The following is a 22,652-nucleotide window of genomic DNA, read 5'->3' as shown; positions in this document are numbered from 1 at the left end:
CGGTCAATAATGATGGCAAGACTCAACAGTCTAGACTAGGCTTCTGTTTCAGTGACCTGCCAGGCATCAGTTATTATTAAGTATGCTGCTAACTTGCCAACACAGAGAGTGCTTTTCTTCATTGTTCTAACTATGATAGTTTTTCTGCCGCTCTTCTGATATTTATTTCCCATTAGAAAAGCTACCCTCACTCATCGACTGATTCTTCTTCCTGGCTTGCTGACAGTGACGATCAATCACCCCTCATGCACTAGTTTGGTAATCTTGAAAACTTAGAGCTGAATCTGGCATAAAGCGACACATACGCTGTAGTCCATCCCCCTTCCATTCCATTCTCCATATTTATCATATTGTCCTGTATTATATTATTATTATTAGCTACTTAAACCATCTCACATAAACCCAGGCCGGGCTGTTCGCCCTCCAACGCATAGCCAATGCCATCCACAAATACTAGTAGATCCATGGATTCACAGCGGGAGTTTGTAAAGCTGACCCCAAGTTTTGGGCTGTCGGCCCGTTCGTTGGTTTTCCTCATGGGCCCTAAAGACGGATCCAATGGCATTGCTCGCCTATCCGCTGCCACGACAGCTCTCACACCTGTGGGTGCATACACAGTAAATATGAACCGCCGATACATACCTTCATAGGCCCGTTGATATTCAAAATTTCGTGACTTTCATTTTTCTTTTCTTCTTTTGGACCTCGCTTTCGTTCCTCCATGTCTTTCTTTCTTTCTCCCCCCCACTGCGCCTACGGAGCCATCAAAGTGAAACACATATTCGGGTTGACTTCAAGTTAAACCCCCCCAAACTCGACCAGCCACCCTCCATTCCCCCACAAATACCAAATATTTGGTCAATTTCGAAAGACTAGGCTCCCCGCGATGTGCCCTGTCTCAGTCACTTTTATCAATGGGCTGGGAAACTGGATAAACACATCTCTCCAGGCCTCAAAACGAGAGCAGCGGCGGTCATTGGCTTCGGCGGCACTGGTAGCAAATTAAATATATAAGCACTTAGCCAAGTCAATCTGCCGCCCAGCTACTGCGTATGCTCAAGAACACGTCCTCAAGCATGAGTCTTGCCACGAAGCTGGATGTCAGTTGTTATTTTTGTGCGGTACCTCCGAATCATGCCGGCTCCTCGAAAAGTGGGCTCTCATCTCTTGGCCTCTGCGGCTTTGGTGTCCCAGCGTCTAGTGCAACATGCAGGCTGGGGCTCACATTATGCAGCGGGCGGAACGGAGCAAGGAAGCACAAGCTGCGTCACTGAGCTTAGCTTGAAGGAGTTAATCAGACCAGCTGATGGGGAGACGGAGGCTCTGTCGAGTCCATGTTGTTTCCCATCACATCATGATGTTTCTCTGTTGATGGAGGCTTCCATGGTTATTAAGTAGCATTTTGAAATTTCGAAAGAGTTTTAAAATACCATCCCCGCATCCAGTCTAATTGATCAAAAAACAAGGTGCGAGTGCTGTTCACTAAATTGAATCGACCAAATCCGAGCCACACAAAACATAACGATCGATCTCAAATTCACCGGGGCAAACCTGCCATGTAACAGAAACATACAGTTATCCTCTGTCTCTCCTTTAACCTTCTCCTTCCTTGGGAACAGAAGCAGCAGCAGAGACCTAATCTGAACAGCAACGATTGGTTCGGAAGAGAAGATGGGTGTTTCTGTGACACTTCCCAGAGTTAGGAGCCATTACAGACTGTTGAATCTCATGATGTTGGGGAAGTGCCAACCTCCATAACCCTGGACAAACCAACCGGCCAACTCCATCACCCTTTGATATCTCAACATCATCTTTGGAAAATGGCTTCCCCATTTACTCGTACTTGTCAGAAAAGTCACTACGGACGGGCATCCTTCTGAGCTGTTTCTCTGCGTGTCTGCTGCGTAGCACGTTTCAAATGTCCAGTTGGGGGTTCTATCTACTGCCAATCGCCTATGCAGGGCGTCCAAATTGGCGGTGTAGCCGCAGTAGCTTGCATTTACCTACGTATCATGTGGGGAGACGGGAGTAAGGGTTCCAAGAGCTTCCAAACAGGTTCATAGAGATATGCAATTGCAGAAGAAGCGAATTGTAAAGATGATATCCTTTTGGCTACTAGGTATATCTAAACCTATTCTCGGACTCACCGTAACGGGATAAACTTTACCATGTCGTTTCTGATTGTTGCTATTCATTCTAGAAAGGCATCTCGGTGATTTAAACTGTTCGTGCAGTAGTATGTGTAGCAGTCAACCATGATAATATGGCTCGTCCAAGGTTTCGAACCATTTGATCTTCCATCATATCTTAGCATCAAACCCTGTTTACTGTGTAGCAGGGCAATATATTCATTCATTTTTCTATTAATATAGGTCGCTGCTACTATCATCACCATCCTTACCTACAAGATCTAGTGCCATGCGTTGGTCAACTAACAATGGTTCGCCCCAGCATTTTCATTACAAAACCAACCTAGCTAACCTCCCCCTATAGTTGCAGAGAGAACAACAACACAGAAATAGGACGACATGCTAAATCAATGCATTATACTAGATGCAAGAAGCTTCTTGATATCTGTGTGGTGTGGCTACATTCAAATAAACAGCTTGGTGATATGAGCTCATACACGACCAAATTCACTGTCCCCTGTCTGGGCTTTGATATAAAAGAAATCATCTTGAATTTTTGACTTTAAGAACTGCCTTTAGCACTACACAGTCTCTTTTTGAAGGGTTGAACAGTACATTCCTCGAATACAATATATGGGTTGGTACATTTTTCTATTTCGTTCCCTGTCACATCGAAGCTCCGTGCTGGCTTAATATCACTAACATCCCGTTGCTGGCATAGATCAAATACTAGGCTCTCAAGCTGAAGACGCCATTGAGCTGACGGGCAGACACCATGGCAATAACCTTCAGCATTACTACGGCAATAAATTCCATGTACAAAGGAGAGGTAGCCCAATTGAGCATTGGGTAGACACCTCATCCTGGCCTTTCAACCCTTCTCTTGACAACGATATTCTGATCCCGCCATTCCCCAACGAATCTGCCAGTACAGTCCCGCACTGCTTCTCGTCCATTCAGAGTCTTTCTGGCGTCTCAGTTGCGTCATCGGAGAGTCTGTGCTACCAGGGTCCCTTGGACTATCGCGGTATTTGCATATATCGCACTGAGCCACCCGAACCCCTGATGCAGAAGGCTAAACAGATCATTACTGAAGAACGCGATCCATCCACTTCTTCTTCCCTGTTGCATGGTGAGGCCGCTCTGCAGGAACTTAGCAAACTCCCGCGCCGCCTCTGGAACGCTACAGAAGAGGAAGTGTTTGAGGAACTAGGAAATCGCCTGACTCCCGGCCGTGACCATGACCATGACCATTATCATTATGACGATACCGATGATCACCGTCTCCATCCCACATTAACTTGTTCAATCAAACGACAATGGACCGAGTCCGTTTCTGTCCCCCTTCTTCCCGATTTCCACACGGCACCCTTCCTCCCAGACCCAAAGCCAGATAAAGCCTATGGCTTCTCGCATGATGCATTCACGCACGCCCAACATGCCATAATCCCCACACTTACCGAATCCGCAGCTGCATGCGCATCTCCGTCTGCATCTTGCAGCGAGGCCGAAACAGAGATCCTTTCCAGCCCTAGTCCCAATTTCTCCAGGGGCTACGCGAGTCCGGATGCCCATCTCTTCTTCCCCTTCTTCACTGCCGAATTTGCCTCCATGGCCACTGGCGGCACTCACCACACAGCAACAGAAGAAGCCAGCAGTGCTGCCGCCATATCTCTAAACAGCCTCCTCGAGCTGCATCGCCGCACCGTCGGTACTCACCAGTTTGACGAAACGCAGCCCTGGTTCTTCTCACTAACTATGGACCAGCAGATTGCGCGGTTGAATGTTCATTGGATTACGGTTAGTGGCAGGTCACGGGCAAGGAAGGCACAGCAATCCCAATCCCAATTCCATTCTCATTCGCAATCGCAATCGCAATCACAATTACAAATACAACTGAGACAGCAACAGCATACCACTGCAGCGACAGCTACATCTACAAGCACTTCCCGCCTATTCAACACGGAGTTACTATCCATCTATCTCCTCAGCGACACCAATTCCCTGCGCGACCTCCAGAGAGCGACATGCAATATCCTGCGCTATGGCAGGGACGTTCTACTTCCCAAAGTGCGTCTGTTGCTTGATCTTTGCCAGCATCTGCCGGGTGAGAGACGCAGTGTGTCATCATCGAATCAGACAGAGCGTGGACTGAGCCGGGATGGTGAGGTGGGTTCTTGTCGTCCTAGCGTTGTCGACGGTTCCGCTGTTGAAGAAAATGGTGAAGGCCCGGAGGGCCAACGGCAGTTGCAGGAGCAGGAGTACGACCAGGACCAGCAAGATACATGGGAAGGGGAGGCGCCAGATGTGTTTCTGTGATGATGGGGATGATAAATGCTATGCCGACTGTGAATGGGCCAGGAAGGAGGTAAGTGGGTCTATCTGTGGAAGGGTTAGGCAAAAATATCCACATCGATACCATTTTGCCCTTCACACTTTGCATGCAGATATTTGAGGCAGTTAGGTCGATACGCGTCGGTTTGGATAGTTTCTTTGGACGACTGATGTCGGGACAGACAAACGTCTGCGAGGGGCGCCAGATTAGACATGGCATGGGTGGACTTTCAGTTTATTAGTGAAATGTGACGGTTCTAGTTCGTTTCATCTCTTGGTTCGCGGGTATTCCCTCCTCTCCATGTGAAAAGGGGGCGAAGATCGATGGAAGACGTGGATGGGTATACGGATGAACACAGGGATTCGCATTTGGACAAGTGTAATGGCTACTGATTTTGATCATTTTGTTGCAATTGGGCCTGGTTGTAAAGTTTTATATGTTACTCTGCTGCGTTGGTTAGGTAGCTGGATTTTTCCATGTATCTCTCTCCTCTCTCTCTCTCTCTCTCTTTTGTTTTTTTCCCTCATTCATCGTCTTCACTTCGCTTTGCGTTGGCCCTTCTAATAAAATAATAAACTCCTCATATCACAGTGCATCTTAAGAAATATTCACTCCAACTCATTCCGCAGCTCGAAACCTACCCAACTATGTGATCCAAACGAGCAAGACTTAAGCAAATTACCGTATTGCCCAATCATAACCCAAATGTACTACGCATTCGCAGAGTATAGACATTTCATGCATTTAAGGTAAATAAATGTATATGCACAGTACACTACTCTGCAGGCAGTCTAGCCGGGTCCTTTATTGTGACATCATCCACCAAGTAACAGCAGCGGCAGAAGAGCCGTCACGCTGTCAAGGGTTCAAATCCCTGCTACTGCTGCTGCTGCTGTGTTGTTTCGGCAATAGCGAGACGAAGAAAAACAGAGGGGAGAAGAAAAATCCCGTTTCTCCATACGATGCACAAATTGCGGGGAATAAAAAGGATCGCCAGCGAAAGAGTGCAATATACTCTCCTTAGTTTTAGGTGGTGCAGAAGACATGTCAATCGTGCTTCTTAAGCCACTCCCCCGGCCCTGGGATTGCATTAAATGAAAAAAAAAATAGATATTCACATGTGTAATCTGCATGAGTGATGTGTCTCTCCATATAGCTAGAAACGAGGTACCGAATCGCCCAGGGAGAATGACATGTGTCAGGATGATGATGACTATCAACATAGTGGGGCATGCTCACAGTTCTGATACATCTTTTAATTTTTTGGCTTAGGAGCGGGGCATGCGCAATACCTCATGATGTCAGAGGAGGCTGCGGTGAGGGGCGGTTTACTTTCTTTTTTTCTCTTGCTTCCCTTTTTTCTAGTTCAGAATCCACTCGGCTCATCTTTACCCCACCCTCGATTTCTCCTACTCCTTCTTATCTCCATGTGCAAATGGCATTGGAGCAGAAGGCGACGAAAATAGAATAAAGGAGGACATGTTCGTCTTCTTCGCGGGGTTGGGTTAGAGTATTATCGCCAGTATAGAGTGGGTTAGGCATGAATGTATGCATGCAGAATGCGAGGCGAGCGCCAAAGGGATTTAGCTGCCGATATCATCTTCGTCAAGCAGGAAATGGCGCCCAATGCTGTTACAAGCCAATTGATGCGCGAAATTGGTGGATGACAAAAGAAAGGGCTTGTCGGGCATCAAAATTGCTGTTTCATTGAAGAGGGCAAGGGTATAGCTAAAGGGGCCGGGGAAGAGATCATTGGAGGCTAAAAAGGGGAGCAGGCGAAGGATGAGCGGTGGGGTCAATTGCTTTGGAGTGAGCAAATGAGCACAGACTGGCGAAGGGGCGCCATGAATTAGTGGATATAGGCTTGCGGAATGTGTTTCCATATCTTTTTCTTTGTTTCTTGTGTGCTCCGTATGCTATGTAGTGGACAATAATATCTAATATCCCATTTTATAGTTAGATGACATTAGATGACATGACATGGAGGATGCGGGATTATCACGTGATGTTGCTCCGTAAATGGACTAGTACATTGGAGCTTGGACCAATGCTTGATTTATTGGTTACATAATCATTCCGGAGCCTCGGCGCAAATTGTTCCGGAGAGTCATCAGATAAAAAAATAATATGGAGGAATTGGTGACGGAAGGACAAAGAGCTATAAACATGGCTGCTCACGATTTATGATCTAATTTCCTTGTATATGTTCTTCTACGAACATACCATGCTCCTCCTCTGAGTTCTCCTAATTTTCCCAGGCATCTTGAAGAGGGCAATGACTCCCCGAAGAACGGTAGCTCCTCCAGCTGACCCCTCCAATGTATGGGTATTTGCACATACAGCTTTGTTATAGCTCATTTTGGCCCCCACAACTTATAAGATTGACAAATTCATCTGCGCAGGAACCGGACTCTATGCCCCTCCCAGTAATGCCTGGAAGCCCTATGAAAAGGAATCGCGCGGCACAAACAGCTCCCACCCTCAAGATCAATTCTGCTGTTGACCCAGCTGCTACCGCAGCCCATGCGCAGGCGGCGGAATCCCATAAACCTGACCATTCGCATCACAGAAAGGGGAAGAAAGGAGGCGATGTATTTTATAGTTTTCTTTTCGCCTAGTTTGTGTGGAAACAGCTGTAGACTGTAATTCCATAAAAAAAGTTAAGGAGATTGGCTAACGTTGAAAACGTAGGACTTCGACGCACTCCTCAACCCATTTTACTACAGCAAATCCCTCACAGATCCAATTAATACTGCCCAAGATAAATGGAACCTACTGCCTGCCTTCCTTAAAATTAAGGGTTTAGTCAAACAACATATCGACTCGTATAACTACTTCGTTGAGGTTCAATTGAAAAAAATCGTACAGGCAAGCGCAGAGATTCGTAGCGATGTTGATCCTAACTTCTATATCAGGTACTTCTTCCTTTCTATACACCTAGTTTCATTTGAATATGTTACTTTGAAGAAAGCAACTGCTAAACTACTTGGCCTGCTTTCATTTAGATTCCATGATATATACCTGGGCAATCCCCGGCGGGCAGACGAAGAGCAAGACTCCAAATTTGATTTAGCATCCACTATCACTCCAAACGAATGCCGCCTGCGTGACATGACCTATGCAGCCCCTATTCTGGTCGATTTCGAATATGTCCGTGGCAGACAACGGGTCAAGCGAAACGGGACCGCCATTGGTCGGATGCCGGTTATGCTACGGAGCTCCAAGTGCGTGTTGTCGAATAAATCAGAGGCAGAGATGCAGTTGCTACAAGAGTGTCCTCTTGACCCTGGTGGGTATTTCATCGTCAATGGGACTGAGAAGGTTATTTTGGTACAAGAGCAATTGAGTAAAAATCGGGTTATTGTGGAGACGGACTTGAAGAAAGAGATTGTGCAGGCTTCGGTTACTAGGTGTGTTCTACTGCTGGATGTATTAACATTTTTATATCCATTGCTTAGTTTATGCGTTTATGGAAGATATTTCGCTAATGTTTATGGAATAGTTCCTCAAACGAGCGTAAATCGAAGAGTTACATCATCCTGAAAAAGGATCGGATATACATGAGACATAACGTTCTTAGTGAAGATGTTCCAATAGTTATCCTTCTCAAGGCGATGGGGATCCAGTCCGACAAGGAAATGTTGCTTCTTGTTGCCGGCATCGACAGCACATTCCAAGAAGACTTTGCCATCAACTTTGAAGAAAGCGTGAAACTCGGCATATATACGCAGCATCAAGCGCTGGAATACATCGGTAGCAGAATAAAAATCAACCGGAAGCCGAACAGCTTCGGAATTACCCGACGAAACCATGTCCAGGAAGCCATCGAAGCGATTTCCTCCGTTATCATCTCTCATGTCGTCGTGGAGAACTTGAACTTCCGCCCCAAAGCTCTGTATGTCGCGCATATGGCTCGGCGCGTTTTGATGGCGAAGCACGACCCCAGTCTAGTAGATGATCGGGATTATGTGGGCAACAAGCGCTTGGAATTGGCTGGCCAGCTTCTGGCCTTGTTGTTTGAAGATCTGTTCAAGAAATTTCAGTTTGATATTAAAATGAATATCGATAAGGTGCTGAAAAAGCCGGTGCGGACGGAACAGTTCGATGCATATGGAGTCGTCGCGATTCACGGAAACCACATCACCCAGGGTATGAACCGGGCCATCTCAACCGGTAACTGGAGTTTGAAGCGTTTCCGCATGGAGCGCGCAGGCGTTACTCATGTATTGAGTCGATTAAGCTACATAGCAGCGCTAGGTATGATGACCCGTATTTCAAGTCAGTTTGAGAAGACGCGCAAAGTCTCAGGGCCTCGAGCCCTGCAACCGTCCCAGTTTGGTATGCTTTGCCCATCCGATACGCCAGAAGGTGAGGCTTGTGGCCTTGTAAAGAACTTGGCGCTTATGACGCATATCACTACCAACGACGAGGAGGAGCCTGTGAGGAAACTCATATTCGCTCTTGGTGCAGAAGATGTGCAGACTGTCGGTGGCCGCGAGTTGCATGGCCAGGGGGCTTACATTATCTTCCTCAATGGATCCCCTATCGCCCTAACACGGCGGCCGAAATTTTTCTTAAATTCGTTCCGACGGCTGCGACGGACGGGACGGGTTTCGGAATTCATCAGCGTCTTCATTAATCATCATCAAAACGCAGTGCACGTCGCGACGGACGATGGGCGGATATGCCGCCCACTAATCATTGTTGAAGACGGGAAGTCAAAGGTAACCAACCGCCATCTCCGGTTGCTCAGGAACGGGACGATGGAATTCGACGACTTCTTGGCTCATGGTCTCGTGGAGTATTTGGATTGTAATGAGGAAAACGACTCCTATATCGCCGTCTATGAAGAAGACATTACTCAGAGCACGACGCATTTGGAAATCGAACCGTTTACCATTCTCGGCGCTGTGGCCGGTCTCATCCCTTACCCACATCATAACCAATCCCCCCGAAACACATATCAATGTGCTATGGGTAAGCAAGCGATCGGTGCTATCGCAAACAACCAATTCCTTCGCATCGACTCACTCCTCTATACCATGGTGTACCCTCAAAAACCGATGGTGAAAACACGAACAATCGAGCTTATCAAATACGACAAGCTTCCTGCCGGCCAAAGTGCAACTGTTGCCGTCATGAGCTATTCTGGCTACGATATTGAAGACGCTCTCGTCCTAAACAAAGGCTCTGTAGACCGCGGCTTCGGCCGCTGCCAGGTTTTCCGGAAATATTCCACAAACCTTAAAAGTTACTCCAACGGCACAAAGGACAAACTTAAAGGACCCGATCGCGAGAATGGCGTACCAATCCGCAAACACGCCCTCCTCGATAATGATGGCCTTGCCGCCGTCGGTGAAAAAGTAAACCACGGTGAAGTCTACATCAACAAAGTCACGCCGGAAAATGCCCTCTCATCCGGCATCACGGGTTCGGACGCCGGCAGGCCCATCGCCTACATCCCCTCTCCGCAAACCTACAAACTTCCCGACCCCAGCTACATCGACAAAGTGATGATCTCTGCCACCGAGGCCGAAAACCAACTCATCAAAGTCCAGACGCGCCAAACTCGCGTGCCGGAAGTCGGCGACAAATTCTCCTCCCGCCACGGCCAAAAGGGTGTCGTCGGCATCATCGCCGAGCACGCAGATATGCCATTTAGCGACCTCGGGATCGTTCCGGATATTATCATGAACCCGCACGGTTTCCCCTCGCGCATGACCGTGGGCAAAATGCTCGAGCTCATCGCGGGTAAAGCGGGAATTCTCTCTGGCCAGTTCGGCTACGGGACTGCCTTCGGCGGCAGCCCCGTGGAGGAAATGTCCGCCATCCTTGTCGACCACGGCTTTTCGTATGGCGGCAAGGATTATCTCACATCTGGCATCACGGGGGAGCCACTCCCTGCTTACGTCTTTATGGGACCTATATATTACCAGAAGCTGAAGCATATGGTTCAGGATAAGATGCATTCGCGGGCGCGCGGGCCGCGGGCGATCTTGACGCGGCAGCCGACGGAGGGGAGGTCGCGGGATGGTGGCTTGCGGCTTGGCGAGATGGAACGCGATTGTCTGATTGCGTATGGAACGAGCCAGTTGTTGTTAGAGCGGTTGATGATTTCGTCCGATCGGCATGAGGTGGATGTCTGTGAGAATTGTGGGTTTATGGGGTATTTGGGGTGGTGCCAGCGTTGTAAGACGTCGCGAGGGGTGGTGAAGATGGTAATCCCTTATGCGGCGAAGCTGCTGGTTCAGGAGCTTTTTAGTATGAATGTTGTCGCAAGATTGAAGCTTGCAGATGAGTTTCCGGAGGAGAGAGGGAGGTAAACATCGATGGTTGTATTTGTGGGTTTTTTGTTTTATATTTAGATTGGAGTGAACTGATACACAGAAAATCCATATTATCAGAGCTTGATGACTTAGCTTTCACTCCGCTTCTAGGAATCTGAACTTTGATATGTTTGAGATTCCGGCGATGGTATTAGCAAAAATAAATTAAATAAAATCCAAAGCACAAGGCATGAGCATCAACATTGTCATTATATGATATTCCATCACTCAACGTCTTACGCACCAAGGCCCTTGCTCTCACCAACTCCTGGGTCCGATTTCGAAATGTTGATATATCTACACATGCTGTTGAAGTTTCCCATAATAAATTAATCACACAACGATATAAAACAAAAATAATTTCAAGAACTACCCGGACCCTAAACAACGATACCCTCTTCTCTGCTAGCCCTGTCCATAACCATGGAAAACACAACAAAACACCTTGTCTGTAAATGTGAATGGCAAAATCGTATGTAACTGGAGTCGTCAGCGCCCTGTTAACATCGAGTAAAAACGAAACAACAAGGAAGAAAACAAGAATTCCCTTCTCTAGCCAGTTACTCTTTGTTTTTAAGAGTCAATAATAAGATCATGATCCAGATCATTTTTCACATCCGCCACTCCTCAACTATATTCCCCGCGCTAACTAACAAACTCGGCTTTCCCGTATTCCCCGCACCATTTGCCGTTGGCACCTCCTTCAGATTCTCAAAACGGAGACAGGTAATCGGGTCTTGATACTGGTAGTAGGTTATGGGTGTATCTGCGCGATTGGGATTGGGAACTTCGGCGACCCCGCCCTGGTGTGCTTGTAGTTGGATGCGGCTTGATGGTATTGACAGTGGTGTGTTTGGGGTGGATGATAGGCAAGAGGAATGGGAAGAAACTAGGGGTGGAGGCATGATAAGTTTGCCAGTGCTGAGGGAGAAAAGCTGGATCCTCTTGGAAGGAGAAGCTAAAGATATAGTTAGTTGAAGATTGAATTGTTTTCTATTCTTATTTTTCTTCCTTTATTTTCCCCGGAGGGGTGTGCAAGGGCAAGTAAGAAGGGAGTGGAAACTTACTACATGCGAGAAGACCGATTTCGGGGCTGACATCTAGCTCGTCATGGGATATGTGGTCGTTTTCGTATTCGTGGAATGAGATATAGGGCTTCGTCGAGGTGTGATTGGGTTTGTTGGGCTGAGGATGCCTTGCGATGCCGCTTGAGGCATAGCGGAGATCATACATGTGTAGCTACCAGCGTTGGAAAAAGGGTATTCATATTAGCGATGATGACCAAGGGGCAATAGAGAGAAGTTCCGATATTCTCAGGCATACATTTTTCTTCGCTCCTGCCACCACAATTCTCCACTCATCCACCTTCCGAATTTTGTATACACCATGTGGATGCTGGAGTCTCGATACAGTATCCTGAGAACGCAGATCAAAGAACTGGACCAGAGAGTTATTCATCCCGGCGATGACCACTCGAGGTGTCAGCCACTCCACAGACATGACATCAGCAGTATTCGGCAGCTTGACGTCTTTGGCTGCCCAGGTTGATTCGGTCCGAGTGATGAGTAACAGGTCACTCGAGTTGCTAACTACGAATATGCTATCCGTTAGGCTTGGGCACGCGGCGGAACACCTTATCATTGAACCATTATAGTAAAATCTGGTTCCAGAAACTTTTGACGGAGATATTGTTAGTGTGATTCTAGGAGCAGGCTGGATGTTTTCAAATAATGGGAGTCGGGTGGCTTTGAGATAGCCGAGATATAATTACACAATGAATCAGACACAGGTACCCCATCCCATGGGTCTTCGAGTTTACAAGTTGAAATATGCACGGATTCACTGTTTGGGCTGCTTGTTGAAAGACTGGGTATGCTCTCTTAGCATCGGTCAATTGAAAGCATAGCGACATATAGACACTCACAGAAGCCAGCCAGTTGGGCCTACAGTGAGCGATGTGACCTGTCAAACTCTTTAGAAAGATCGAAATCCACTTTTGCAATCACACTTACCCAATCATGCCCAATCATTACCCGATTGCACTGTCTCTGATGCGATTTGTACTGCCAGGGTCGATTTTGTTTCTTGGGGAGATAAGACCTAACAACGATGTCAGCATGGAGCAATGGTCAAATGAAAAGCAGGGGGATTGGCAAGCTATACAGAAGATTAAAGTCCCACGCCGTATTGACCGCTGGATTGAAAGTACGTCAAAATCGGGAACAATAAACGCCATTGAACACTTTGAGATACCCACCAACCAGGAGAGTCCCAGTCCAAGGGTCTCTGGCGAACCTCGCCACGGGAAATAGGACATCCAGGCTCGTTACATCGACCAAGCGATTCCTTGAATATAGCCTTGCACATACGGCTGCACAGTTTTCAGAAACAAAACTCCTCGACGTGGGTAGTGTGCCACACTCCCGCTGCAGCAATTTGCCACCCAGCGGATAATGTAGCATGTTTGACCTTTTGATAGTCTCTGTCGACACTCGCCGGGAGTGATCTTCTATTCTCTTTCGTCTCTGCATGTTAAAATTAGCATACCCGCCTCAAGTAGCAATCGACGAGTAGCTATAAAACACTGACCAGAGCTGTCTGCTCCCTTTGTTTTATGACATCCCTAGAATACTTCGATCCTAATGGTGCAGTGTGATTTGCTTGGATTTTGAAATACTTGTTCTTCTCCGCATCTGGAGCGCATAGAACGTTGAACAATTAGTTTAAAGCGCAAGATTGAAATTCCTTTGACTTATATGGTGCTCGATGGAAATAAAGAAAATCAAACATATTCGATAATCCCATGGCAATCACATCACCATAGAATCCATACGCACATTTCAATCCGCAGTTTCTCAAACATGGAGTAAATGGACTCCCGACAACAGACAATAACAATTCACCTACTCAAAAAGGGGAACAGAACGCCCCATGGTGCACAAATCCAGGGCAGTACACAAGCTCTAAAATATTGTTCTTGAACGAAGGCGACATCTCATTACGATCTGAAACCGTAGGTATGATGCATTCACACGTACCATAGTAATACCCTGGGATGTCCCGCGGGACCGAATCCATGTTGAATAGTTTGCTATATCTTCACCCAGCGCTATGAGTTCGAATTTGTGAACGGGCCTAATCTATCACCACCGTTTCGACTGGGTTAATTATACTTTATATGTTTTACAAGATAATCTCCCCGTGATGGAGAGCAGGCCCTGAAATGGTGACGGCCGAGCATCCCTCGGCAGCATATGAGATAGCTCTGCTTTAATAATTTGCAACACGATAAGGCATTGTCGTCGTTGGCATCATCCTTTCTGGTTGGCTTATATCAGCTAGCTATTTTCACGTGATTATTTCGTAGTTTTACATGGATGAAAATATGTGTTGCTTGGATCGGTTCGTCCCCTCTACTACCAGGTAACCAGCATGGCGCTGGTGTGAGAGAGCTCTTTTGCCCCAGTGGCCTAACAATATGCAACAGGCTTTGTGGTTTGTTTCCAATCAACGAGACGGATGTCATAACACGGCGTCGTCAAAGCTACAAGAGCCTCCAAAGTGATTTGGAGTACGATCCTTATGAATATCTCTCAGGGGATGAACGTTGGGGCATGGAGTGGCAAGCCTTTGCTAGAAGCTACATTGACTACCTGTGCTTCATCGTTGTGCGAGAGACAACCTGTGAATGGATAAAAAATATCTTGCTGCTTGAAGGGCTACCCACCTTAAGGATTGATCCTTCTGGTGTAGTGGTAAAAGCATGTTTTTACACGATCTCCCAGGAACCATAGGGGCGTTGGAACTGGTGTTCAGAGAAATGTGCGGTCGAGCGTACATGCACCCGATGGTTGCACCGCTCCTGGACTCAGCCAAACAACCCTGAAAGTTTTCGGAATTCAGTATCCAAGTATGGAGTAGAGCCGTACCTTCAACCTGGAGACATTCCAAACCGCCCAAACGACCAAGGGTCGGCTCCATCTGCACATGAGTTGGGCAGGCGTTCCTTGGCAACCTGGGATTCAAGCCAGCTCTTGTGGTCAACGACTATGTGGTGCTTTGGGAACAATCAACCTCCGCTACCAACTTGACAACAAAGAGCAGCAAAAAGTCTTTGAACTTGCAGGGAGCCATGTGCTATCTGGAGATTTAGCCACGTGGAAAATGGGCTGCGTCTCTTCAGACACGATCCTACGGGCTTGATCAAATGATTCTCCATGTCCACTACTGCGGGAACACCAAATTTATCTTGAACACGCCGGAAGAGACTTCAAGTCGATCAACGTCAGACAGCCCCTATGTTATTTACCTTTCTAAATTTTCCTAGACTTCGCGAAGCTGAGAGCTCTTCAAACTCGATTTTGTTCCTGTCATTAAATTTGGCTTTGCGCCGGCTCCTGGCATGCAAGCAGCCCAGGTGAAAATAATATCCACAAAAAATGCACCCCGAATTGGACATTCCATGTGCTGAAGAATCGGCTATCAATTCTTGGCAACCGTTTCCGCCAGGCGGACCAGTTAAATGCTGTTGATTGGTGCCAGATGCCAGATTCCCCCAACAGGATGGACGCAACAAGCCCTGCAAAACATGGTAGCACTCCTGGCAGAGGATAACATGTCAGCCTAACCATTCAAATGACAAACGCTCCCCTGGCTTTGCTCATTGGCTGTTTCGATTGTGTCTTGGCTCGGTTGTCGAAAGCCAGAATTTCGAAGAGCTTTCTTTATCGTTCTGATACCCTCTATCTCTGATTTTGCCTTGGGTGGCAATCATCGAACACCAAAAGCTAGCTCGTGCGCATGGACAGGGGGATACAATACATAAAGTCTCATCGATTTCACTGCCCAATTTAATTGACTTGTTGCCTCACATTTGTCAGGCATGAAGAAGCCTCGCCTTGCGAATTAACCTTCCTGAGTTCGCGTTTCAAAGTTTCTTTTACTAGTGATGCCATCTTCTGGCATCAAGTTGATTGTGTCTGGCTCACTGAGGAAGAATCTGAGTGGACTGATGCTTCATCCAGCTACACTGCTATCAAATGGGCGGACAAAAGACATCCCGCGACCAACAGCCCGGCGCCTTTCAACAGCTTCTGGATAGCTTTGCAAATCGTTTTTGCTCATTTTTTGTCCTTTGGCGTTATTTATCTATCAAGATGAGTGGACCGACCACTTCATCATGCTGATAATGGTCAACGAGAGAAATCGTCCTGGTCAAAAACGGATCGCGCTGATACAAGGTTAAAGTGCTTGATATATGTAGCCTTTTCAACTAGGCGCCCGTCCGCGATTAGGGAGCGGAATAGAAATTATCAACTTCTGGCCAAGGGGATAGTCTACAGTTCTCCAGGAGTCCATGAAGGTGGTATGTTGATGATGAGGACATGCGAAGGGATGAAATTTTTCCTCAGCCTTCTCATGCCTGATCTTTTCTTAGTCGTTTTTCGTGTCGCATGATGCCCCGAAGATACGAAGAATTTATTCTGCATGTTCGTTTGGAAGCCGATCACAATTCAGACGCTCCAAGTTTGTGACCGCTGATTGGAGTAAATATTGACTTTTTGCTGAACACTGTTGGCATTGAGGAGTTTCTTTCCTCCAGGAGACTAACACATTTTAGCGTCTCCTTGCGCCCACTCTCGAATCTCCCGATCTGCTGGATTCGATTCTCGTATTTTCACCATAGCGCCACACAAAATCCGCACTGTAGCTCGCTCTCCAAGCCGTTTCTCCATCATCATGATGATTGTTTGGAACCCTTTTGGCCGCAGTGGTGTTCGGATTTCTCTGGAGCTCCCGATTCCAAGAAATTCCGCCTCATGTTTGATCAAACACACAACTTGTTAGGTGGGCTGATTTCATTGTCCACCAAGTCCTTGAACTACAGAGTAATTCAAATCATGCCATATCTCTCTCACAAAAACCAATGAAGAATAATATATTCAAGGGTTTGAGATGCGGCTCCAGCCAATTGCTTCATGCAAGCCTTTTCAAGCCACGGAAAGCCGAATTGCAGCAGAGCCTCAGACCCACCTGCAGCTGATTCGAAAATTGGATCTCGTAAACAACCATGTCGATCCTCAGGATCCACCGTGTAAGGATTTTGACACTCGCTCGAGTCGCTCCTCTCTCCTCGGCCAGCGGGCTTTAGCTCGAAAGAGGCAACATGCCAGCCCACTGCTCTACCCCTGGAGCCTCAGAGCTGCCATGCCAAGGCCCCAAAGATGAGGAAGGCTCACAGCCGCTTGGCAACGAGGCGCGGCTCCGCCTGAGCACGTTGTGAAACGTCCCTGACTCCCCAGTGGTCGGGGCCTAGCACTCGTTTTTTCCAGCTAAATTAAGAACAATTCATGGGCAAAACCGCCAGCCCGCAGACTTGTTTTTGCACTCCAAAGATAGCAGAAAAAATAAGCGATTTTTTCCAGCCAGATGTCACATGCCAGAAATCAATAGCGGCAGGCTGTATGGACGTTTGGATTCGCTTAGCCACAAGTCAACCAACGGCGATGGGGTTGCGACGAACGAAAAAGAAGTAACTAAAGGCGTTGGTCAATTTTGATACGAAGACGGAGTCCAGGAAAAAATATATATATATATATATATATATATATATATCCACCAATTCTCCCTTCTCAGCCCCGTTTTCCAATCATACCGCATTCCCTTCTGAACTTGCAACAAACAACCAATCATAAAATTAAACCTCCTCTCCCCATTTCTACCATCAATTCCAAAGCAGCAGCACCACCACAATGTCTCCCGTCACCATGAAGGCGTGGCCACTGGTCGCGACCCTCCTCGTCCTGCTATTCGGCTCCATCGCCTCCGCAACCCAAAACAACGCCGGCGACCTGATTGCGATCACTTCAGTTGAGCGGCGCGCGGGGGGCCTTGAAATCCGCACTCCCAAAGGCGGCAAGGGAGGCGGACATGGCACGTCCGGCGGCGGCGATGGTGGTGATGATGATGATGACGATGGTGACGATGGACCTAGCAACCAAGACTTCCAGACCTGCCCGAACGGCGGCACAACCTGCAGCGAATGCTTCGGCAGCGGTTACATTTCCTGCATCACCCCGTCGAATGTCTGCTACAACCCTTCGACCCAAACACGCAGCAAGGTCTGCGTCGCACAAGGAAACTCCGGCTCAACACAGCTTGCTGGCTCCCTCGGCCTCAGCGCGCTGGGATTGGCAATTGCGTTGCTGTAGGCTGGGTCGACCGGGCTATCTTCCGTTGGATATTTGGGAGGGATGGGATTTTCCGTAATAACCACCGTTTTCTTTTTCCGCATCGCATTACATCGCCTCGCTGAAGAATGTGAGGAGCAAGTGAAGAGAAGACGACGCGATGCGACGCCCACCACTTAAGAGTATTCCTCACCTCGTGTTTCGAAATCGATTTACTGTCAAAGAAATATACCCAAGCGCAAGCGCGTCGCACTTCGCCCTTATCCCAACGCTGTCCGTGCTCCCTAAACTCGCAGTATTCATGCGTTGTGATGTCTCCTTGATGATATCTATTTATACACCCTTCTTCAGTCAGAATATCCTCCACCACCACACAAACGACCAACGCCGAAGCCCTTCAAAGACCCATCCCGGTTTTCTTTTCTCTCTTTTTTTTTTAGTTCCCATTTTTAAAATGGCCTTAATTCAGCTCCAATACCTGCCGCCATTTTATTCTTTGTTTCTTGTTTTAGCCGGATTCCCCCTGTTTTTTTTTTCCTTTTGAAGCTTAGCGACTGGATTTCGAAATGTTATATGTACACACACGCACACACACTCTCATCCCTCTGCCCCCCTTCCCTATTTTCTTCACTCTGAGAACTAGAGTTTCAGGAATAAGGGTAGCGCGGCTGGGCGCACGAAGAAGATTCTAAGATATATCTATCCCACATATCCTATCCACCATGAAATCATCCATCTCTATCTATCTCTATTTTATTCAACGCGCAACGATACCATACCATACGAACTTGCTTTACCTTGCTCTAACGTTAACAAATAGAAAATGATATATATACATAATATACATAATATACATTCCCCCTCTCCCATAAGCGTCAATCAAAGAGAATTTTTTGCTGGAATAAAACGTCGCTCTTCTTTATTTCCATAATCAGGGAGGGGGTGGTGCTTTTCTTTGCTTTGCTTTGCTTTGCTTTGCTTTGCTTTGCTTCCCTTTCCCTTTCCCCCACTCTGACTCGATTCAATAATATTCGGTCTTGCGTTCGGCGATGGCGATGGAACACACTCACTTATCAGATCAGCGCCGATTCGACATTTACCTATTCTTATTATTTTTATTTAGGCAGTGGGGAGAGAAGAGAGGTGAGGGTGTTTCGATTTCCTTACCGCATTTCGTAGCATTTAGTATTTTGGTATTTCTGCGTGTGCGCCGCAAGCGACGAAATATATATATATATGTGTGTAAATTATTGTCATTGCGCGACATGTAGTTATTTATATATATATATACAGTACATCATACATGAACATATAAACATAAACAAGCCCTTATAGATATCTAGCCCGTGTAAGTAAGTAGACGTGCACGTAACCCGGTAACAGAGTAAGAGGTGGATCACAAATGGGAGCGCAGAACGCAAGAAAACAACAAAATAAGCCGGATGGGTGTTGATAAAAAACCTACAAGAGTAATTGATTGAAAACGTTAAACCCAATGTAGCTGAAGAAGAAGAAGAAGAAGAAGAAGGGGAAAAAATAACGACGACATAGAAAAATTAAATAATAATATTATTAGTTATAACTAGATTACTACATGTATAGAAGGATAGACCCTCCACCAAACCATTCGCTTGGCCCCTCCCCCCGCTCCTCTCTTCCTATTTCCCCCCCGCATGCCTCGACTTCCGCAAGCACAGCCCAAACTCCGCAACCCCAACCCCCTTATCATGGCCCAGCGTCCTCCGCAACCGATTCTCGTGCCGGCCATACGGCTCCCCCGCCTCCTCGCGGGCTAGATCGTTGATCCAGCGCCCGTGCGGCGCCACGGGCCTGCCCTTCGACAGCTCGCTGGCCAGGTACAGCCAGGACAGCGCGTTGCCGACGGTGCTGACCTCGTCGCTGACGCTGTCGGCCGCCCAGCTGCTGAGGCGGTAGTACAGCTCGTCGTCCGTCCACAGGGCGAAGAGGTGCTGCGCGACGGCGTCGGTGTCGCCGACCTCGACGAGGAAGCCGTTCTTGCCGTCCTGCACCTGCAGCGGGATGCCGCCGGCCAGCGTCGCGATGACCGGCTTCCCCTTGTGCAGCGCCTCGGAGACCTTGACTTCGAAGCCCTCGCGCGTGGACAGCTGCAGCGCCACGCGCGCCTTGGACAGGAGCGCGTTGAGGATCTGGTCGGACGGCGGGATGTGCATGACGCAGATGGACGACTTGAGGTGCGGGAGCTTGTCCTCGATGTGCTCGATGACGGCGTCGTAGATGGCCACGCCGTCCGGGTCGTCAACAGAGCCGTGCCCGCAGACCAGCAGTTTCGGGGGCTTCTCGTCCTTGGGGCACTTTTCCGCGAAGAGGACGCGGAATTTCTCGTACGAGTCGAGGACGTCGAAGATGCCCTTTGATGGGTCGAAGCGGGCGATTTGGACAATGTACTCATCTGCGCGAATGTGATTAGTCTGTTTAATTTTTTTTTTTTTTTTTTTTTTTTTTTTGCTCTCTGCTCTGGGCCATACCGTCAGGAAAATCTATGGTTGTCATGCCGATCTCGCGACACTTCGCATTGAAGATACGGCCATAATAGCCAACGTCAAAATCGTCCATGGGCTTATTCAACCCATCGAGCCTGTGTGACATACATCCATCCCATGAAAGAAAGCGTAAGCAGGACAAGCAGCATATCAAAAAAAAAAAAGGGGGGGGGGGGGGGGAATCAAAGAACGAAAGAAACGAAGCGAAAAGACAAAAACAACCCACCAATCCGTCGACGCCGGCAAATACCCCACCGTCTCCGGGGGCACCATATGCGGCACAAAGCTCGCGACAGGATGGCTGATGAACAGGTCCACGCACTTGATGCTGTCCCAGAAATAATTCCACGCTTCCGCCTGCGGCGTCGTCGGGTCCGCAATCAGATCGCTGCGCATCTGGATGTGGCTGCGGTAGATGACGGGCCGTAGGGGCGTCACTTCCTTGATCAGGGGAATCAGGCCGGGCATCTGCGGGTCGTCGATGACGATGATGTCCGCGCCGCCTTCGGGAGGGGCGCACAGCGGTCCGCCCTTGCCGAGCCAGTAGCGTTTGGCGTTGCCGACTATCCAGTCTGTGAGGGCGGCCTTGTTTTCCTCTGTGAGGCGCTCGTCGGGCTTGGAGACGCCCTGGAAGATGTTGTGGTTTGTCTTTGTGATGCGGAAGACGGCCGGGCGCGGACGGGGGACGTACCTAGGAGAAATGGGTCATCGGATGAGCGATCCATGAACAGATACAAATGCACAAGATAGATATAGAGATATATATATATAAACTGACCACTTGAAATCCACCCCAAGCGCTTCCGCAAATCGCACCAACGCATGCCTCATCAGCGCGACACCACCGCCCTGCGGCGTGGCGCTGAAAAACGCAACCTTGACCTTGCGCTTCTTCAGGTCCTCCGCGTACCTCAGCACCGAGTTCCACGTCCGCGAGCCAACCGTCAGCTCATAATCCGGCAGCGTCGCCAGCACAGCATGGAAGCCACAATCAACCTCCACACACCCGCGATACCCCACCTGCAGTAGCGGCGCCTTGTTGGGCCCGAAGAAACTATTATGCATTCATTAGCTTCTAGTGGAGCGTGAAAAGCAAAAATCGACTCATATAGACAAGACAGGAGAACCAATCCTCTGAGAGACAAAAGAGAAACGAATGCAGCAAAAAATAAAAATAAAAATAATAAAGAACATACGTAATACACTTCCGCGCCACGGACTCCGCCTGCTCATCCAGCGTCTTCGTATCCCAGTACTCGCGATTAATCCAGCCGACGCTGTGCACGCCCTTGCCGTGCAGGACGAGGGGCACGATGTCGAGCTCGCGCCACAGACGCGGACACAGGTGCGGACAGCGCTCGGCCAGCTCGCGCGGCAGGGCCATACCGACGAACTTCTCCAGGTGTTCGTGCTCGTAGCGGCGCAGCTCGAGGAGGACGAAGTCGGTGATGACGTCTGCGGAGGGGTGGGCGCGCTCGTCGATGGGGAAGCGGTGCTCGGAGAAGTCGAGGAAGTACGTCGTGTCGCGGACCGCAAGGGAGATGACGACTTCGTTGTTGTCGTTGGAGCAGACGGAGATGCCGCCGTAGATTGTCTGGGTTGTTTGTGAGCGCGAAGCAATAGATATAGATATAGATATGGATATAGATATAGATATACACACCTCCGACGGCGGCCCGGTCCACGACTTCTTCGCAACCCGGTCCTGCAGGTCGCGCTTCTGATACACAGAGGTGCGTCGCTGGAAACGGCGGTCCTGGAACGCGGAGATGATCATATCGACATACGGCTTCAGGCGCGGCGTGTGGTGCTCGTTGCCGCGGTGGCGCTCTGGCAGCGATTCGGCTTCGGTGATGTGCTTCTTTAGGAACATGGTGGGCGCCGGGGGGTTCTGAGATGAAGGGGTGAAGGGTGAAGGATGAGAGACGATTTCCGATTGATCCGTAAATATAATGGTTTCGGATGGATGTGTATATACAAAGATAGAGAGATAGAGCTTCTCCTCGCAAGCCGGACAAGCTCAAAAACGGGGACAACGGGGAAATCGACGTCATACATACATAGCTTCGAAGACGCCCAACGCCAACGGCAACGCCAAACCTAGCTCGAAAAGCTTGCTCCAAAAGCTTAGCCGGCGCGTCAATCTATAT

At 48.4% G+C, this 22,652-nt stretch overlaps 6 protein-coding genes across 6 annotated transcripts; 4 read left to right on the top strand and 2 right to left on the bottom strand.

The window, feature by feature from the left end:
- Nucleotides 1–2,168: 2,168 nt before the first annotated feature.
- On the top strand, nt 2,169–4,448 carry HCBG_08821 (uncharacterized protein; the record flags this gene model as incomplete). Its single annotated transcript, XM_045435870.1, has 3 exons — nt 2,169–2,212; nt 2,554–2,576; nt 2,851–4,448. The coding sequence occupies 3 exons, from the start codon at nt 2,169–2,171 to the stop codon at nt 4,446–4,448; spliced, it is 1,665 nt and encodes a 554-aa protein (XP_045283399.1).
- A 2,291-nt stretch (nt 4,449–6,739) lies between these two features.
- Nucleotides 6,740–10,926, top strand: HCBG_08820 (DNA-directed RNA polymerase III polypeptide; the record flags this gene model as incomplete). The annotated part of the gene is made up of 5 exons (XM_045435869.1): nt 6,740–6,784; nt 6,867–7,055; nt 7,156–7,379; nt 7,470–7,874; nt 7,967–10,926. 5 exons carry the CDS (start codon nt 6,740–6,742, stop codon nt 10,785–10,787), a joined length of 3,684 nt encoding a protein of 1,227 aa, XP_045283398.1.
- Nucleotides 10,927–11,026: 100 nt separating this feature from the next.
- On the bottom strand, nt 11,027–13,868 carry HCBG_08819 (uncharacterized protein; the record flags this gene model as incomplete). The annotated part of the gene is made up of 10 exons (XM_045435868.1): nt 11,027–11,087; nt 11,445–11,748; nt 11,858–12,029; nt 12,114–12,535; nt 12,715–12,733; nt 12,803–12,890; nt 13,048–13,136; nt 13,160–13,315; nt 13,380–13,483; nt 13,829–13,868. 10 exons carry the CDS (start codon nt 13,866–13,868, stop codon nt 11,027–11,029), a joined length of 1,455 nt encoding a protein of 484 aa, XP_045283397.1.
- A 307-nt stretch (nt 13,869–14,175) lies between these two features.
- HCBG_08818 (uncharacterized protein) lies at nt 14,176–14,881 on the top strand (the record flags this gene model as incomplete). The annotated part of the gene is made up of 3 exons (XM_045435867.1): nt 14,176–14,213; nt 14,278–14,545; nt 14,585–14,881. The coding sequence occupies 3 exons, from the start codon at nt 14,176–14,178 to the stop codon at nt 14,879–14,881; spliced, it is 603 nt and encodes a 200-aa protein (XP_045283396.1).
- Nucleotides 14,882–17,542: 2,661 nt separating this feature from the next.
- Nucleotides 17,543–18,001, top strand: HCBG_08817 (uncharacterized protein; the record flags this gene model as incomplete). Its single annotated transcript, XM_045435866.1, has 1 exon — nt 17,543–18,001. One exon carries the CDS (start codon nt 17,543–17,545, stop codon nt 17,999–18,001), a length of 459 nt encoding a protein of 152 aa, XP_045283395.1.
- A 1,529-nt stretch (nt 18,002–19,530) lies between these two features.
- On the bottom strand, nt 19,531–22,375 carry HCBG_08816 (clock-controlled gene-9 protein; the record flags this gene model as incomplete). The annotated part of the gene is made up of 6 exons (XM_045435865.1): nt 19,531–20,411; nt 20,488–20,597; nt 20,729–21,193; nt 21,281–21,556; nt 21,699–22,096; nt 22,166–22,375. The coding sequence occupies 6 exons, from the start codon at nt 22,373–22,375 to the stop codon at nt 19,639–19,641; spliced, it is 2,232 nt and encodes a 743-aa protein (XP_045283394.1).
- Nucleotides 22,376–22,652: the final 277 nt, after the last annotated feature.

Source organism: Histoplasma capsulatum, assembly GCF_000150115.1.
Source record: "Histoplasma capsulatum G186AR genomic scaffold supercont2.18, whole genome shotgun sequence".
Taxonomy (NCBI): Eukaryota; Fungi; Ascomycota; class Eurotiomycetes; order Onygenales; family Ajellomycetaceae; genus Histoplasma; species Histoplasma capsulatum.
Note: the sequence above shows the minus strand (reverse complement) of the source record. Positions and strands in the feature narration are given on the sequence as shown.